The sequence below is a fragment of the Trachurus trachurus genome (assembly GCF_905171665.1).
Source record: "Trachurus trachurus genome assembly, chromosome: 8".
Taxonomy (NCBI): Eukaryota; Metazoa; Chordata; class Actinopteri; order Carangiformes; family Carangidae; genus Trachurus; species Trachurus trachurus.
In genome coordinates this window covers 30,662,625-30,681,165 of record NC_139905.1, presented here as the reverse complement: position 1 = coordinate 30,681,165, position 18,541 = coordinate 30,662,625, and the positions used below count along the sequence as shown (strand labels likewise).

The following is an 18,541-nucleotide window of genomic DNA, read 5'->3' as shown; positions in this document are numbered from 1 at the left end:
TCTGAATTTAATATGTGTGATTATGATTTAACTGAAAGTTAGATTATTTAGTGTGTATGTCCATTACAAAAAAATAGAAATAAAAATCTAGATAAATGAGCACTTGAGCAGAAATCAAATTTTATCAAAGGCAATTTGAGTCGCTCATAGAAAGCATAAAGTCTCATCAGCTTTATAATTCCATCTCTGCATCCTCATGATAATAAACAAGTTTAATCAGTAATATAACAATATATAGCAAGCAGCAGATCCACAGACATGCTGCAGATCAGGTGATAAAACCTTTTGCATCTGAAGCCAGACTTTCTTCACACCATCATTATTTCCTCCTCCGGTGTCTCTGAGCTGAAACATGGCGATTATGTTCTTATACACTCTGATGTTAATGTTGTTGGTGGTTTCCTTGTCTGTCATCTGGAGGCAGCAAATGTCAACACTGATGACACACGCAAGTTAGTTCCTGTAGTTGAGTGTTTGTTAGGCTGCAGCTCCTCCACTGTAAACATCACTCAGTTGTGGCCTACTGCTGCTTTAAATAAAAACCTCAGTCAAACCAAGTTAGTGTTGGGCTCTGTTCCAACTCAAACCAGTCAACTGTTTATCTGAGTTCAGCTATGATGAAATGACCAATGAGAACACTTTCTTTATCTTATCACACACACAACTCCCAAGTATTTCAACTCACATTTTTTAATGTAACTTTAGGTATTCCACTCATCAGTTCAAGTGAAGTTTACTCATGTTTTAAGGCAGCTATTACAATTTCAAATGAAGAGGACTTTATTTTTAATTATATTTCTTCATTTCACATTTACATAAATTCATCTCATGTCTGTTCTCTATAGACTAAAAAAAACTGTGGAGACTTTGACGCACAAGCAATGCACCCTGGGAGTTCTGTCAGTCATCATTTCAGCTCAAAAGACTTTGAATTAGAATCAATTTTGTTTAAATGTTATGAAATTACTGTAACAGAAACTTACACATTTACAAAAAGTTAAAGGGATAGTTCACCCAAAATTGAAATTCAACTCATTATCTACTCACCCTCATGTCGACTAAGGGCTGGGAGAAGCTTCCGCTACAAAACAAGCTTGAAATATAGACTTATTTAATTTTTTTCGGGACAATTTCGCATTTCGGGGCTTCAATACAAGACGGACATTACATACGAGCAGCATGGAGGTATTTGGATGTTTTTTTGGTGTGTCCTTTTGTTATGAAGACAGTTGGTATCCATTTGCAACAGTTATATGGACATGCACTGCTACGCCGAGACCCCCTGTAACTCAGAGTAGCCATGGAGGACTCTGAAACTTCTCCCAGCCCTTAGTCCACATGAGGGGGAGTAGATAATGAGTGCAATTTCAATTTTGGGTGAACTATCCCTTTAATACAAATAAGGAGTTGCTTCCACTGAAATCCTGGTTGGTTTTGTTTTTTTTAAGTGATGACGCCATTTCAGAGTGAGGATGACACACACATGTTCAGTTCTTCATCAGTCATCCTCCTCTTCATCAGCCTCCTCTTCCTCCTCCTCCTCCTCCTCCTCCTGCTCCGTGGCCGTGGGGGAGCCGCAGCTCTCCGTGGCCTTGTGGTCCTTCTTCCACTTCATCCTCCGGTTCTGGAACCAGATCTTGATCTGCCGCTCCGTGAGGCAGAGCGCGTGCGCGACCTCTATCCTCCGTCGCCGCGTGAGGTACCGGTTGAAGTGGAACTCCTTCTCCAGCTCGAGCGTCTGGTGGCGCGTGTACGTCTGCCGCCCCCGCCTCCTGTCTGCACCTGCTCACACAACAACACACACACCTACCCAATCAGAATACTGTGTCCGTGCACACACACACATAGGCATATACAAACATGGCGGCGGCTGTCTGCTCGGACACACCTCTAGAATTTGACTCTGCACCCGAAGCTGAATGTGAAAATATTCGCTGAGAATATTTACAGAATCAACATTTTACAGTGGTGTTTTTTTTTCTTTCTTTCTGTGTGATGTGGGAAAATAAAATGGGATAAAAGCGTTTCCATGGTAATCTATCATATCCAGCTGGAATTCATATTCAGATCACATAGCTACAAAGAGCTGAACTTTGTGGTTTTAACAGCATGAATAAATTGTATTTGGTGAAACAACAAATACATTTCCACCATAGTTTTGTTTGGGGCTCAGATTAATTTATCAATATATTAAATATTTTGGTTGACTACTTCTGATCAGTCTCCATGTTCCCACCAGGGGAAGAGAACAATGGATGAATCCACATCTGAATGTTCACAGATTATTTAATGGGATATTGTTATGCAAGAGAAAAAAAAGACATTTTAACATCAAAATCTCTGATTCACTGCGATGAAATATACATTTTAGAGAATTTTTTTTTCTTTAAATTTGAATTTGATTTATGAGTTTCAAAATTGTAGAGCACAAGTTATTGGACTAATAATTTTCTATTTTTTTTTTTTTTTTTTTTTTTACATATATATTTTTTCATTTTCTAGAATAAAAACTCTGACTAATTCAGTTTTTTTTTTCATCAGAGTAGTTGTTGTGGCCTGATGAAATTCAATATTTTATAATATTAAACTCAAGTGTCAGAATATTAACAGAGATGTGGAAGAAAAATAGTCAAACAACTGAAATAGCTACTAATTGAAAACTGCCACACGCTGAAATATTAGTTTCAATACTGTATCTTATTTAATAATTGCAGTGTGGATTGAATTTCACTTACAATTCAAAGCTGAAATCATTTATTTTAAATGCAGATGCATTTAAATGCAGCTTTATTTCCTCTAGCAGTATAACGTTTGAGTGAATACACGAACACCTCCATGTTTTGCGTCACCTCTCTGAATGCTGAGCGGTCTGGGTCCACACTGAGTGGCCACTTGTTGCCACCTCCTCTTCCTGGAGAAGCCGTTTGACTTGTGGCTGCATAAACACCATAAAGCTGTTGGTAAATGATGTGGTTAAAGTGTGGGCTTATAGCTGCTGTTCAATATACCCAGAACCTCAGACTGGAACACCATACAGGACAAAGAGGCAGAGTCCTCCTGACTTTCACTGCACACACCAACCAGGCTGCTGCTGGTGTACAACAGACACACAGCATTACTAATTAGATTTGAAGAAAAAAAAAGAAAATCTATCGCTCTTTATGTCGAATGTGCTCGGGTCAGTGCTGAGTAAGAGCACAGATACGGAGCTGACCTCCAGTCTGCAGCAGGTCACACACTGCCTGAAGGTTAAAGAGAAACTGGGTCACAGTTTCACCACTCAGAGGTCGACTGTGGGCCACAGAAACATCTCCACTCACTTCCTCTGCACATTCCCCAGAAAACAAAACTCCCTGTGGAGTCTTGGATTTCTTGGGAGGCTGATGTTGAACTCTCTGACACATTTTTTTTCCAAAAGTATTCTTTTTTTCTCCTACTTCTTTAAAAAAAAAAAAAAAACCCAACAGTTGCAGCTTTCTATATAGGGTGTGTAAAGTTGCGGGTCAGTAGAGTAACAAAGAGCAGTGAGGGCTTTGTGACCGTCGTCTGGACTTTAACAGCATTAGCTGGTATTTAGTGAGGGCTCATAAACATGTGATGGTGGATTTTCTCCCGGTGTCCTCTCAGTGGACGGGGGGTCACGCTGCAGCTCATCTGTTGGACGACCTGAGTCTTCTCACATGCATGCATGGACATCTTCTTGGTCACATGCTAATCAAAGACAAAGTCCAGCGCAGTTTTCTTGATGCATTTCCTCCGGTCTGACATAAATGTCCTGCAGCCTCCTCTGTCTGTGCTCTGAGTGTATAAATGTGCTGCAGAGAGGAAAAATGGAATTGCATTGATTTGATATTGATTTTCAGGCCTGCTCCTGTAAAGACTACAGGCTGTAATTTGACACTGCAGATAAGACCTGTATTACACTCACTGCTGCACTGAGGCCTGCATGACCGGGGCGGAGAAAGCTGAGGTCATGTCCTCTCTATTTTTCTTTCTTTCTTTTTTTTTTTGTTGTAAATTTGGGTTTTTGCCACCTGGGGTTTACACTCACCACCGAAACTCTCATTTTACACATGGTGGGTAATGTATACACAGATTCCAGTAGTTTGACACTCTGCATATAAACATCTGTCCAGAAACAAGTGAGCACAGAATGAAGCAGGATGTGAAATGTTGAGCATTTCCTTTGGATGATATGAATGTACAGTGTTTTTATATTCTGTCATCCAATGAGCTGATTCAAAAATAACATTTTAGTCTTAAAGGTAATGTTTTACAAGTATAAATATGTTTCTGCTCCATGTCAGAAATGATCTAACACACAAAATAAGAGAATGTACCGTGATGCCTGTTCACATCTGGATACTGATAGTAGGCTGTGTTTGGTTTTCACACCCAGCCTTATAAGGTGTGTGTGTGTGTGTGTGTGTGTGTGTGTGTTAGGCTCTATGAATTCATTCATATAGTAGTTTTACGATATTTAATTTCAATCCAGATGTGACGGGACCACGTGATGACGTTCAGACCCACGCAGGAGTGAGAGTAGTGGTGGTGTCAGACCACACCCAGCTCAGCTCACAGCTTCTCACCTGTCAAGTCTCGAGACTAAATAATCTGACTATCGCGATGACACAATCTGACCACGGACTAGTAAACACCTGCCACACACACACACACACACACACACACACACACACACACACACACACACACACACACACACACACACACACACACACACACACACACACACACAGTCAAAGACATAAAATGCATTCATGTAGCTATTTACATGCGCGTTCCCGTGAGCGCTCGCTCGGTCCCCTGCCTTAATAACATCCGGGACTTTACTTTTCCCTCCAATCATGTTCCGACCCACTGGACTGCAATGGGATCTAAATTAAAATCTCTAAAATTCGCAACATGTTGGCTGGTTTGACACACACACACACACACACACACACACACACACACACACACACACACACACACACACACACACACACACACACACACACACACACACACACACACACACACACACACACACATTGACAGAAAAATAATAGAAGTGCTGACAGAATGAAATATGTTTGCTTTGCCTCCAGTGTGTGTGTGTGTGTGTGTGTGTGTGTGTATTTTATTTATATATTTTCTTCTTCCTTCCTCTGTTTTCTCCTTTATTTTATGTTACTATGAATTATTAATAATGACTCAAATTCCTTTATTAGCCTGTGAGGCCCATTTCCAAAAGTACGTTCCCTCACGTCCCCGTCATGAACGTGATATATTGTAAAATATTTTACATATTTCCTGTATTTTTTTTTTTCTTCATATAATTACATTTTTCTAGTATTTAATCCGCCGCCCTCTCTGTCCTGGTTCTATGACGCAGGCGCCACACATTTACATTTTATGACCCTAATCTACAAAAATACCATTATTATCATTTTATGATTAAATAATAACATGAATAATTGAAATCTTCACTTCATCCTTTTTTGTAATACTTCTCAAGCACTCTCAAACAGGACCACACACGTGCGCGCGTAGACTATTTTGGTTAAATATCTGCTGCCTCCTCTTGAGCAGGAGCCTCGTGGCAGTGACGTGTGTTGACATGAGAGTTTTTCTGTAATAAGGGAAATAAAATCATTTCATTAAAAAAAAACTGTCTGTTTATCTTTACACACACTGTTTGCCAGAGACTTTAAGGATCTGATCAGAGCGCACGCGACTGTGGACACCACAAACACGCGCATCATATCATCCAATTTTGACGCACCACCATTCACTGTTTTAATGCAGGTATAAAATGCTCTTTGTGTGTGTGTGTGTGTGTGTGTGTGTGTGTGTGTGTGTGTGTGTGTGTGTGTGTGTGTGTGTGTGTGTGTGTGTGTGTGTGTGTGTGTGTGTGTGTGTGTGTGTGTGTGTGTTGCCTGTTTGTGGTCCGAGGCCCCGCGTCCCATTCAGCGTCCCATCCCGCTGCTGGCGCACAAAAGCCGCTTTTACAATCCGCAGAGAGGACAGCCATTCACAGATCAAACCCCGTCTGCTAATTTATAGTGTTTATAGTATTAGCGGATTGTGGAGACAGTACAATAGTACAATGAGCTTTCAGTGGGCCAAGCAGGAGAGAAAAACACAAAACACAAGGCTATCAGGACGGAGCGGCTGAACTCCACTGATCAGACGCTGAATATGAGGGAGACGACTTTTTATTTTGCACTTTTCTAACGCTGTGGCTATAATACAGCAGCCTCCCCCCCTTGTCCAATCCTTAAAACAATACCGCCTAATGAATATTCAGCAACTCCTAAATTAGCCTATGGTTTTATGGGGGTCGCCCCGCCATAAAAGATCTGCAAAGAGAGAGCGACTGGGAGAGAGAGGCTGTAAAGAACGGTGACAGAGACACTGGGGCAGCAGCATAGTTCAGCCACCGGCAGTGGCCGCTGCGCAACGGGCCAACACTTTAAAGAGCGCTTACCGTAATTATTGGGTCGGGAAAATGCCCCCCCCTCCCTCCCTACACTCTCTCTCCCCACCCTCCCCTTACACACACACAGGAACCTTTGCCCCCTTCTTGGCATACCCCCCACCCACCCACATACACACACACACACACACACACACACACACACACACACACACACACACACACACACACACACACACACACACACACCAATTTACCAACTTACCTGTTAGGCCTCACAAGGTCCCACACCTCCAAAACAACCACCAACACTCCTTACCTGAGCTCCTCATCCAGGGGTAAATCTGCAGCCCCTCCTGGTTGGCCTGGGGCAGCTGCCTCCTCTGCATCCTGCAGGCCGGCGGCGGCTCAGGGACTCCGGCGGCCGTCGAGGAGTAGCAGATCTGGGTCTGGCCTGGGACTGGGAGCCGCTCCTCCTCCGAGCCGCATCTCCGCAGCGGCGGCGGCGGCGGCGCGCCGTGAGCCGCTCCACCGCGCAGCAGCAGCTCCGCTCGGTTCAGAGGATGAGGTGAGCCGCGGGGCTGAGGAGGAGGAGGAGGAGGTGGAGGACCCCCGCGGTTCCCGTTCAGTCCCGAAAGAGACAAACAGAACCATAAGGAAGTAGAGGAGTGGGGGAAGGAGGGGAGGGAGGAGGAAGAGGAAGAGGAGGAGGAGGAGGAGGAGGAGGGTGACGAAGAAGAGGAAGGGGGAGGGAAAGGGAAAGGGAGTCTTCCGCTGCTTCTCCCATTGGAGACATGGTGGTGGTGATATCCGCTGTTGGAAACGAGGGCGCACGAAGGAGACGCGGCGGAGGAAGACGGGCTGGGAGAAGTTGAAGAGTCAGTGAGGAGCTGAGCGGAGCAGCTCGCGGCCGCTTGTTGGAATTTGGGAAACGGCGCATTGGAGAAGTGAAGCGAACTCATAATTTGGCGCTGTTGATTTGTAGACCTGGGGCGGTTTAATGTCGGCGGTGAATTATTGGCGGAGTATAACTGTCTAGAATTACACACACACACACAAAAAAATCACCCCTCCTCACTCCACTCCACTCTCCTCCTCCCTTCCATTACCCCGCGGACCACGTGACTGGGGGGATTCACGTGATGCCAAGACGCCCAATGACAGTGCGGGGTTCCCTCCAGATGCAGGATTATAATGGGAGGATTTAGCTGGAACACACGGGGAGTGATCGCTGCAGTACGCACACGCACATACACACACAGGCCTATCTATACACGCCGCATACAAGGCAGTCCATATTATAGAATCAATACCCAGCAGCTCGGAACGTGTCCACTAATCACGGAGCGTGCGTAAAAGCTGGAAAACAAAACGGCTGAGGCTGCCAAAAAACACCCAGCACGCAGACTCCACCGGACCCGGGCGGGTGGAGTGGAGTGGAGAGGCGGGTGAAGTTGTCCACTAAAGGCGGAAAACACCATTTAGATGCGATATCGATTGGACTTGAAACAAATGGCGCGTAAAGTTGCCGAGGAGACTAAAAGAGGAGATGGATCTCCCGGCACTTTCGACGTGTAAACCTGACTCATTGGAGAGCAAAACACATGCAAAAGAGCGCGGGATCACACACACAGCGGGGAGTGAAGTAGTGTATAAGCCTGCCTAAATAAAGCGAAGTTCACAGGCTGCCGTCGCTGGCCGCTCAGACCGTGTAAACAGCATGAAAGCAGTCAAACGTGTCATTCTGAAAATGGTTCTGCAATAAAAGCTCAGGGTGAAAGATTGCAGCAGCTGCGGCTACAAGAGGCGGCGCGCTGCTCTGATTCCACTAATAATCAAAACATGAAGAGTTACAGCTTCATTATTTTTTCCACCAGCCTTGAAGTATTCGAGCTTGAACGCAAACAAAACCAGACACTGGAGTGGGTGGGTGAGGATTGATGTCGGAGAGAAGAAACACATCCCAGAATCCATCACAAGTTCAGAGGAGAGGGACGAGAAACCTAAGTAGCTACTCTCTTCTCTCCCATATTATAGGCCTGTAGGCTGCATGGATGAACCTCCTCCTGAGCCCCTCCTCAAGCTCAGCTCAGCTCGGCTCGGCTCAGCTCGGCTCTGATTAGTTGTGTTCCCTGACCCAACCCCTGACCCGCTCTCAGATCTGTAGATGTGTACCTGTGACTCTGACCTTTCCTCCGCCACGCTGCTCTGAGTCCGGCGGGATAAAGATCTCTGTGCTGGATGTAATGGTTAACAGAGCAGAGAGGAGTTACAGGCTTGTGTGTGCATAAAAAAAATCCTATTTTTCTTTCTAACAGGAAGGATGTGGTACAGTTACAGGATTAGAAAGAGAGTGTTTGTTCTGTGTGAGGAACTGTGTGAGTTTCCCCCATGAACTTACTTTACTGCTTTTCATATGAATGGTTTCTGATTGTATTTCATCTGAATCTATTGTAGCCACACAGGTAGAGGCCTGGCAGCGTTGTACTTCAAACATTACAGCATGTGTTCATGTGGATTCCACTGCAGCCTTTGGCAGCAAACCACCACACATTAACTGTTATTAGAATAAATATGATCAATCATTAATAATTTTATGATGATGCTGTATGAAAGGTTTCATTATGTTTAAAATAAGCTGATTAGATACAGATGAAGATTCCCTTCAGTGCAGGCTACTGGTAGCAAACCTGCATCGTCATGGCTACAAAATCATGTGTTAAGGGTTATATAAGGGTCATGGTTAATAAAAGACATAGTGCTGACCATCAATTTGAACAGAAGACAAACACTGTTCTCTCTCACTTCTTTTGAAGTCCGATGTTTTGTCCACCCTGTCCTCCTCCCTACACCTCCATGTGAGCAGTTTGTCACTTCAATATAAACATGTGATTTTAGGGTGTTGGTAAAAAGACTGAAGCTGTCTCATGTGACAGCTCGAGGACACTTAACAATTAGACTATAGGTCTGAAGAAGCTGCTCGTACAACCAACATGACCCGAGGCCTGTATCCAGATGTAGATGTAAGCCCCATATTAGTATTATCATTATGCTGTGATCAGATGATGCACAATCCTGAATCTAGCCTCGCCGTGACACTGTGTAGTGGTGTAGTGAGCATATTGTGTGTGGGGGGTGAGGTGGGGGGGCTAACACTAATCTTTTGCCCCAGGGCCCCCCATGGAGTTGAATCCAGCCCTGCACTTGTTAAACTTGAAGTGTCATTCCAGTAAATTCTTATATTCTTTTTGGGAGATATTGAGTCTCTGGTGCTTGATAAAGGTTTTACAGTGTGGTCATTAAAACAAACTATAAACCGTCAGTGGAACAGTTTGAACAATATAAAAATGACAGTTCACTTGTTCAAAGAAGCTCCGCTCATTTCCGAGAAACAGCGGTGTTACATCCTCCTGTCCACACAGGGAGCTCATCACAGTGTGAGGACATCAGGGTTGTCTCTGCTGTAGGTTTCAGATGATTTTTTTTTTTGGTAGAAAGTTTATATTAATAACTGAAGGTGTGGAGTTTGAGGGTAAAGAACATTATAGGGGCAGAGGGGGTCTGATGACAGCTGCTGTGAAGGTGGGAGCTATAATGGGAAATGTGCGTTGATACACCACAGAGGAGCGGACAGATGATATCCAACTGGAGAAGGCCTTAACACCCAGTTATAGTCATTAATCTGTTTTCAATGTGATTTTTTGCAAAAGCATAAATATGAAGACTGGGCGAACTGTGAGAGAAGTTCTGCAACAGTTACGTTATCGTGGACTTGTATTTTATAAACCGCCCAAAAACCCACTCAGCGCGCCGTGCGTCACTGCGCTCCTCCCGCACTGACAGGTGCGCGTTTCTGTGCGTCTCTGCCTGTCTTCACTTGATGGAAAACTGGCTGCGTGTGCAGTCTGCAGCATGTGTGTGTGTGTGTGTCTGTGAAGCTCTCAGTGCTGCACTTTGTAGCAACAATATGCTCAGTCAGACTGATTCCTAATTAACGCCTGGAAATGAAAACGCTTTGATCAAACTGGGGATTCCCGCTAAATAAGCCTGACCCGCGTGCTCAAGAGCAGATATATATATATATATGGATGTGTAAGTGTGCATGCTCAGTGTGTTTGATCCCCCATATGGAAACAATCCGACCTCAAGTCGTCATCGTGATGATGATGGAAAGCAGTGTATACAGGCCGGTAATAATGTAAGTGGAGGTGGAGGACCAGGCCATAAATAAAGTGATGTTTGGATAGGATGTGGATTGTGTGCGTGTGTGTGTGTTGAGAGTGGGAGGGACTTCCGAGTCAGGGCTTAAATGTTTGGCCTGGTGAACTGAACTGTTTTATCAGTCTGGGTGCTGACAGAGAGGAGAGGAGGAGGAAACGAGGAAGGGGATAATTGGGTGGTGAGGAGAAGAGGTGAAGGAGGAAAAGAGGGGAAGATGGAAGACTTAGGGGCGAGAGAAAGGATTGAGAGTATGGATTAAAAAGAAGGGAAAAGGAAAGGAGGCAACTTCTGGAACGGCTTTCTTCTTTCTACCCCAATAAAAGGCCTATTTCGTCTTTCTCTCTCTTCACATTAAATACAGAAAACCACAGTTTTTATCCTTTTTATTCTCGTTTTTATTTTTATGAATGTTCTCTTTTTTATCTGAACTGTGCGCATGCTTTTTTACCCAAAAAAGAGAAAAAAGATGACAACATAAAACAAAACACCATCAAAAAACCAACTAAAACGACAATTAGAGTGTGTAAAAAAGAGACCCGACCCACTAAAATGGCATAAATAGGCAGTTTCATGTTGTTGGAAATTTCATTAATTGCTACGTCATCGTCATCGTCATCATCAATCATTACCAGAACAACAACAACAACATATAAGTGAGAAGTACAGTAAAAAGTGCACCATCATCATTTTTTAACTTAAAAACTATACAGCTGCCAAAGATAAAATTGTTAATGATAAACTTCTAACAATATAGAAATGTTTCCACGATAATTGTTCCACAAAGAAATGAAGCTATCGTTTTTTTTCTTATTTTTTTTGTTCTTTTTTTGTCTGTTTTAAACACTAGAGTAGGCTAGACTATGTTTGTTTGACTTGGATTGACCCCCTTCCCCTTCCCCCCGATTCAATTTTTATCTTTTTTAAAGTTCATGTTCCTGCTTCATTGCATCAATTTTTCGCGGTTTTTTCTTTTCCACAGTCAGCAGACAAGAGACGCGAGGCCCCTTCACCTCAGTCCAGCACACCGGTCGCCATTTTGGAGACTCAAGTTTCTGTCCATGGATTGGATCGTGGAGACAGCGGGGCAGTCCAATGGCCTCAATTAAGACAACAACAAAAAAACAACAGCCTCCCACCCCCCCTCACCCCTTACTGTCCAGCATTTATAGGCCCCCCTTCTCGAACTTTCTCCCCCCCCCCCTTCATGAACTTTCCTCTCTCTTTCCTCCCCTACATTTGCTTGTGTGTTTTCTCGCAGCAATCCTCCCCGCTTCCCGGGGCCTGTGCTCCCGCCGTTCCCGCCACTGCCACCGCCACCGCTACCGGCACCGAACCACCGCCTCCTCCTCCGCCGCCTCCTCCGCCTCCACCTTCTCCTCCACTTCCTCCATCATGCAGTTCCTTTTCCCTCCTTTCCCTCTCCACCGCCTCCTGCTCGCTCTTGCTGCTGGGGAACTTGTCCTTGTTGTTCTCCTTCTTCCACTTCATCCTCCGGTTCTGGAACCAGATCTTCACCTGCCGCTCCGTCAGCGCCAGCGCGTGCGACACCTCGATGCGGCGTTTCCGGGTCAGGTACGGGTTGAACAGGAACTCCTTCTCCAGCTCCAGGGTCTGGTAGCGGCTGTAGGTCTGTCGGCCGCGCCTCCTGCCGGCAGCTGCTGGGGGAGGGGGGTGGGGGGTGGGAGAGGGGAGAAATGGTGGAGGGGGGCTATTAGAGACAGATCTGCATTCTTACACCCTCACATGATCGTTAAGTTATTACCGCCCTTCATCCATCTATCTATCTATCTATCTATCTATCTATCTATCTATCTATCTATCTATCTATCTATCTATCTATCTATCTATCTATCTATCTGTTCATTCAATTTCAATAAGCTTTATTGGCATGACTGTGATATACAATATTGCCAAAGCATTGGGGCAGCAATACAAATACAACAACAAATACATAGATGGTTAATTCATTAGTATCTATCTATCTATCTATCTATCTATCTATCTATCTATCTATCTATCTATCTATCTATCTATCTATCTATCTATCTATCTATCTATCTATCTAAACCTACATATACCTATAACATAAATACAATGATTATAAATATTATATTAATATGTTGCCTATACAGTCATTTCTAAATGTTATGAAATATAAACACTAGCCTATATAAATATTATATCCAGCAAAGTGTCCACACGAGCACATAAAAAATAAAAACACGCGCGCACAGACACACGGGCACACTTTAAAAAAAAATATATATATATATATATTTTTTTTACTATAGTTACTCTTCAGACGTCAGGAACTCAAACTGCACCATCAGCCACTGCAGTCATTATGAAAACTCTTATATAACAAAGACAAATCTACTGAGCACTTACTGAAGTGCACATGAATATTTGATGCACATGAACAGATCGTAAACAGGTTTAAAAGAGAAAAATGATCCCGCACAGAAAACAAAGAAGACCAGAACACAGCTGAACTGACTGGCTTCCAATGACGGACACTGCACTTTTAATTATAGGAGCATAGTGCAAATACTGAAAATTAAATATAGAGATATCATGTTAGTGAAACTGTACACCGACACACTATAACTAAATTAAAAGCAATAAATACTAATAAACATAGATATGAGATTTTTCACACAACCATGAAAAGAAACTATACTTTACTTTTTTCTTTTCTTTTTCTTTTTTTAAATAAAGAACTTGTGAAATGTCATTTACCCGCATGTGTAAAGCTGGAGAGCACAAACACGCCTGCATCATTATATGGCATCAAACTGGCGATATAATTCCACCTGCTAACAACAGCCCGGGCTCTCCAGTCTGGACGTCAGCTCCGTTTAAAATACTGTATAAACACATTTTAAAGTCACTAAATTTATGTGACGTGTAAAATCAACAGTGCTGCACTAAACTAGACGTTATCTCGGTATTAAGAGGGAGAATAAAAGTCAGACTCCCGACAGTTCGTGCGTATACACGGAACATTTGTGTAAAGTGATGGTGTTTCTGTCGAGGTAGCCTACTGGTTCCCTCTCTGTGATTATTGATTATTGATTGTGCATAATTGACAAGTTTACGGTTGACACCACTAACACACAACCTCTCTATCTCTGTCTCTGTCTCTGTCTCCATAGTTAAGGTTCAGGATTAAATATAGCAGAGCGCAGTGCCTCTGATGGAGCCATGATCGCGTATATTCTCTGCACATCTCCCACACTATATCACGTCATAAAGCCTTCAGGTAAACGGTAAAAAAAAAAATAGATATATCTATATGTCTGCATCTATTATATATCTACCTCCAAGTGAAGTTTAAAACGCTGTCACTCTCTCGGTCTCATTGGGGCTCCTCGTGGTGTCCGTCTTTGGGCACAGAGCTGCTATTTATGTTAAAAGCAGCCAGAAAGAAGAAGACAAGGGAGTCTTTATGGAAATGCATGAACTTGTAAGTGATGTAAATGTCTTGTATGTGTTATCTGTCACAAGGCTGGCGCCGTGATTTCGTGCTGCAGAGACATAGAGGGAAGTGGGCGCCACATTCACTCCTGTCACCAGCCATGAATTAAGGGAAATGGGAAACACTTTCCTGGATAAAATAACAGCACGGCCGCTTTGATCCGAAGGTTTTTTTTTTTTTTTTTTGGACTGGAGCGACATGCACGGGGAATTTAACCCCCAACCCTTCACACCAGCCATACACAGCTGCACTGTGTATTATAGATCAAACCGTTTTGGAGAGATATCTCCCCTTCATTTGTGTCCTATATTCTGTTGTGACGTGCAGCTCTACCTGAATGACCACACGCTGTTTTATTGTTTGGGGGGGGGGGCGACACAAGCCGCGGGATTATGAAACATTTTTAAAACCTATTGCAGATGAAACCTTTACGAAGCCAATTAAAGACGCCCTAAACTAACGCATGGCACTTGGCAGTTGACATTTTGGAAGAGGGAGAGATACTGAACAACAGATGCCATTGAGAACCGAGGAAAAAGACACTAATATCATTACGGACACACACACGCACACACACATACATACACTCATTCTTCGTCCTAATCAGATTTTTTATTCTTATTCTTTTTCATTTTAAGGTCATACGGGAGAAAATCATTGATCAATATTCCTAACCTCAGCGGTGAAAGTCGTAAAACGGCTCATATTCACCGGTTCAGAGTCAAACTCGGATATTAAACCTTAAAGCTCAGGGGCTCGAGAGGATTTCCAAACATATTCTGTGAACAGAGCCCCCCCCAAACCGCCCCCCGGCCCCTCTACCCCACCCCAGTACTGAGGTTAGGACATAAAATAGTGTGGCGGTGTGGGAACAGGCATGGGGCTCCTCTTTATAATACAAATTATGAAATGTGCCCCCTCATTAAAGGGAAATTTCCGAGGTAAACGTGATAACCACCCGCCACTGTAGCTCCATCCTCCCGTTTCACCCATAAAAGCTCGCCCGCCTTTTTCTGCTATTATAAGTAATAAATCCTGACACTGAGAAAGGACAATATCCCATCGAACCGTGCAGGGGCTGTAACCCCCCCACCCCCCCTCCCCAGTGCGCACAAAGCATTCCTGGACCGTACAGCGGCGCACAGTTTTGCGGTGCTTTCCTGTTTTGACTCCACTTTTCTGATCTGAGGTGGCTGAACCCGGGTCAAACCCAACTTTACTGTCTGAAAACTGTTAATCAATGGACGAATCAGTGTCATCTTGGGTAATAAAGAACAAAAAAAAACTGCTTAATAAGTCGTTTTCGGTCTCTTCCCGTGCGTGAGTGTGGTCGGTCAAAGCCGTGACACGCACAGTGAAGCTGAGGGGGAGAACTGCACGAAGAGTGGCTTTAAATATGTGAATCATAACAATTTACAGAGCAGACAACACAGTAGCAAAAGCCTCAATATGCACAAGTCAACAACACACAGCTGGAGGACAGAGAGCAGGAGGCGCAGCAGGAGGGGAGGCTCATGTCTTCTTAAAAACCCTGCCTAAATAGTGAATTATCTGCTATAAACACAGTTAGCTGAGCAGGTGTGTGAAGGTGCTGGTGCTGGTACACCTGATTCCATTTTTATTTATTTCATTTTTTTCCTATGTTATGATGATAATAAAGAGGCCACAAAAGTCCAGAAGCAGTTCTGTATAGAGCCACTTCAAAATAGAGAGAAATAAAAAAATACAGCCGGGAACATAAGCACAGCAATAAACTCTCTCTCTCTCTCCCTCTCTCTCTCAAACACACACACACACACGCACGCACACACACACAACAGCACAACACAAGAAATATGGGCTCAAACAAAATAGGCTACTATACATGTCAATCCATTCACTGCCCCCCATCCTCTCTCTCTCTCTCTCTCTCTCTCTCTCGAACACACAGAAATGCCTCCCTCCCTCCCCGCATAATCAGTTTTATTGTGGGATTGCTCAAAGCCATCAATTATAAGCCCCGCTTATAACGCAAATAATTTTTAAAACCCACAATCTTTTTCCAGCGCTCTGCTGTGATTTATGACGTGATCGGCTGAAACCAATCGGGCCTGATCCATATTCACAGGCTGCGTGTCAAGCAGGACACAAAGGCAAAGAAAGAAAAAAAAAAAAAGAGCGTCTGTGTGAAGCTGAGCTCTGATAAAGACTGATCAGACAGAGGCCCGAGAGTTGAGCACACACACACACACACACACACACACACACACACACACACACACACACACACACACACACACACACACACACACACACACACACAGACACGCTGTGAAGGTCCAGATATCTTCTCCTCTCCACTGTTCTCTATCTCTCTCGCTACACACACACACACACAAATGCACTGGCTGCTTCATTTAACCCTATGTGGGTCTGACCACCGTGTAGCCGAACAGTCCCGGAGACCACAGGCAAGTCGTAAAAAAGGCAGAAACAGTAAAAGTTGAAGCCGAGTCAAAGCTGCGTGTCTAAATGTAGCTGATGCATCCAGCAGCTCGTCCACCATCTGCTCTGAGCGGCTCTCTCCCTCCCAGTCAGCCAGTGGAGGTGCTTCTGTCCAGCATCCCCCTGTCTCTCTCCTCTCACTACAGCTACTATATGACCGGGGCAATTAAACCTTAAAAGTCATTCACAAGTTTTGGTGCCTGCCAATAAAACCATAAACGCGCTTTTGTGGCTCCACTCTGAGCGCAGGAAGCTCTGAATTGCCCTCTTTAAATAGTTGCTTTTAAAACCACTTTCAACTTTCTCCCTGTGTTTCCCTGCTCTCCATTCCCTGTCTCTGCTCCTGACGTGGACACACTCACCTCCTGGGAGAGAACACACAGCACGGGGTTTGTTTTAAACAAGGCAAAAGGATAAGAAAAAAGAAGAGGAAGAAAAAAAAGAAAAAGAAAATGGTTCTGGTGGTTCGGTCTCGCTCTCCGCTCCCTCACCTTGCGGCCTCATCCAGGGGAACAGCTGGGTCGGTGACGGGCTCTGCTCGGTTCCCTCCGCGTCCTCGGCGCCGAGCCCCGGCGCGCCTCCCAGTTTACAGTCGCTGTACTGGACCAGATCCGCGTCCTGGGCCCCGAAAAGCGTCTGCCGCTGCAAGGCGTCGTATCCGTAGAAGTTGCCCGGCTCGCCGTGGCATGTGACCGCGCAGGGGCTCTGCTGGTACGGGTTGCTGGGCAGCGTGGAGGCGCTGTGGTGGTAGAAGTCCTGAATCTGCGGGGCGTGCTGGAAGGTGGCTCCGGAGCCCGGGCCGTAGACCACCGTGGGCCGGCTGCCGGCCAGGTCCTGCGCGAACCCGCACTCGTAGTAGTTCGGACGTAACGAGTCCCCGCTTTTATATTTAGAGAAGAGCGAGTTGACGAAATATGAGCTCATCTTTGTGTTGTTGTTTGTTGTTGTTTCAGTTTGTGTTCGGACGAGGCGACCGGCGGCTCTCGGTTATCTTGTCTCTTTTTTTTTCTGCTTCTGTCGTGCGGTGTGAGGCAACGGAACACCAACACACACACACTCACACACACACGGACACACACGGACACACACACGGACACGGAGGGGAGGGAGACTGAGAGAAAGTGAGGCAGGTCTGCCGCCGGTGTCGGGGACCGTTGTTGTGGTGTTTTCCCTCCTCACGGCCACGGCGGAGGAGCCGCTCGCGTTGAGAGTAACGGTAACGGTAGTAACGGTAACGGCAGCCAGCCACAACCACCACCACCACCACAACAACAACAACTACAACAACAACTACAATCACACAGATTCCATAAAATGTCCAGCGAAGGAGAAAAAGAAGAGGAAGGAGAGGAAGAAGAAGGAAAAGGAGAAGTAGAGGAGGAAGGGCTCGTGCGCATCACAATTCCGGTGTTCGCGCGGTAAGCGGGAGCCCTGTCGCGCTCTCAAACGGCTTTTCCGTGATTTACTCCTCTGCAAATGAGTTGTTTCATATTTTTTCTCTCTCTCTTTCTCTCTCTCTCTTTCTCTACCGCGCGCGCTCTCTCTTCCCTTCTCTCTCTCTCTCTCTCTGGCTTTCTCTGGCGCGCGCTCTCCCCCTCTCTTTCTCTATTTCTCTCTCTCTCCTCCTCGCCCTCGTGTGTGTGTGACTCGGTTTCAGGGATAATTTGCATCTATTATCAGCTCTTCGTCCCATTGGCTTTTCCAGGCACATAGACAAACGCGCACGGGAGCGCGCGCACGCACACACACATAAAGTCTATAACACTTTTTTTTCCTCCTTTTTTTTTTTTTTTTTTGCAGCTTCACCCGCACGCGCCTGTATAAACCGAGATGATATTCTCCCGGTGTATGGCTGGAAGAGCTCCACGCGCCTCTAATAACGCAATAGAAGTGAAGAATGGAAGAAGAGGAAGACTAGA

The 18,541-nt window shown here is 44.9% G+C and overlaps 2 protein-coding genes across 2 annotated transcripts; both read right to left on the bottom strand.

Moving 5' to 3' along the window:
• Window positions 1-1,325: 1,325 nt before the first annotated feature.
• hoxb7a (homeobox B7a) lies at window positions 1,326-9,141 on the bottom strand (the record flags this gene model as incomplete). Its single annotated transcript, XM_083977745.1, has 3 exons — window positions 1,326-1,782; window positions 6,759-7,020; window positions 9,130-9,141. The coding sequence occupies 3 exons, from the start codon at window positions 9,139-9,141 to the stop codon at window positions 1,499-1,501; spliced, it is 558 nt and encodes a 185-aa protein (XP_083833871.1). The 3' UTR covers window positions 1,326-1,498.
• Window positions 9,142-11,890: 2,749 nt separating this feature from the next.
• On the bottom strand, window positions 11,891-17,546 carry hoxb8a (homeobox B8a; the record flags this gene model as incomplete). The annotated part of the gene is made up of 2 exons (XM_083976655.1): window positions 11,891-12,318; window positions 17,114-17,546. 2 exons carry the CDS (start codon window positions 17,544-17,546, stop codon window positions 11,891-11,893), a joined length of 861 nt encoding a protein of 286 aa, XP_083832781.1.
• Between the last annotated feature and the right edge of the window lie 995 nt (window positions 17,547-18,541).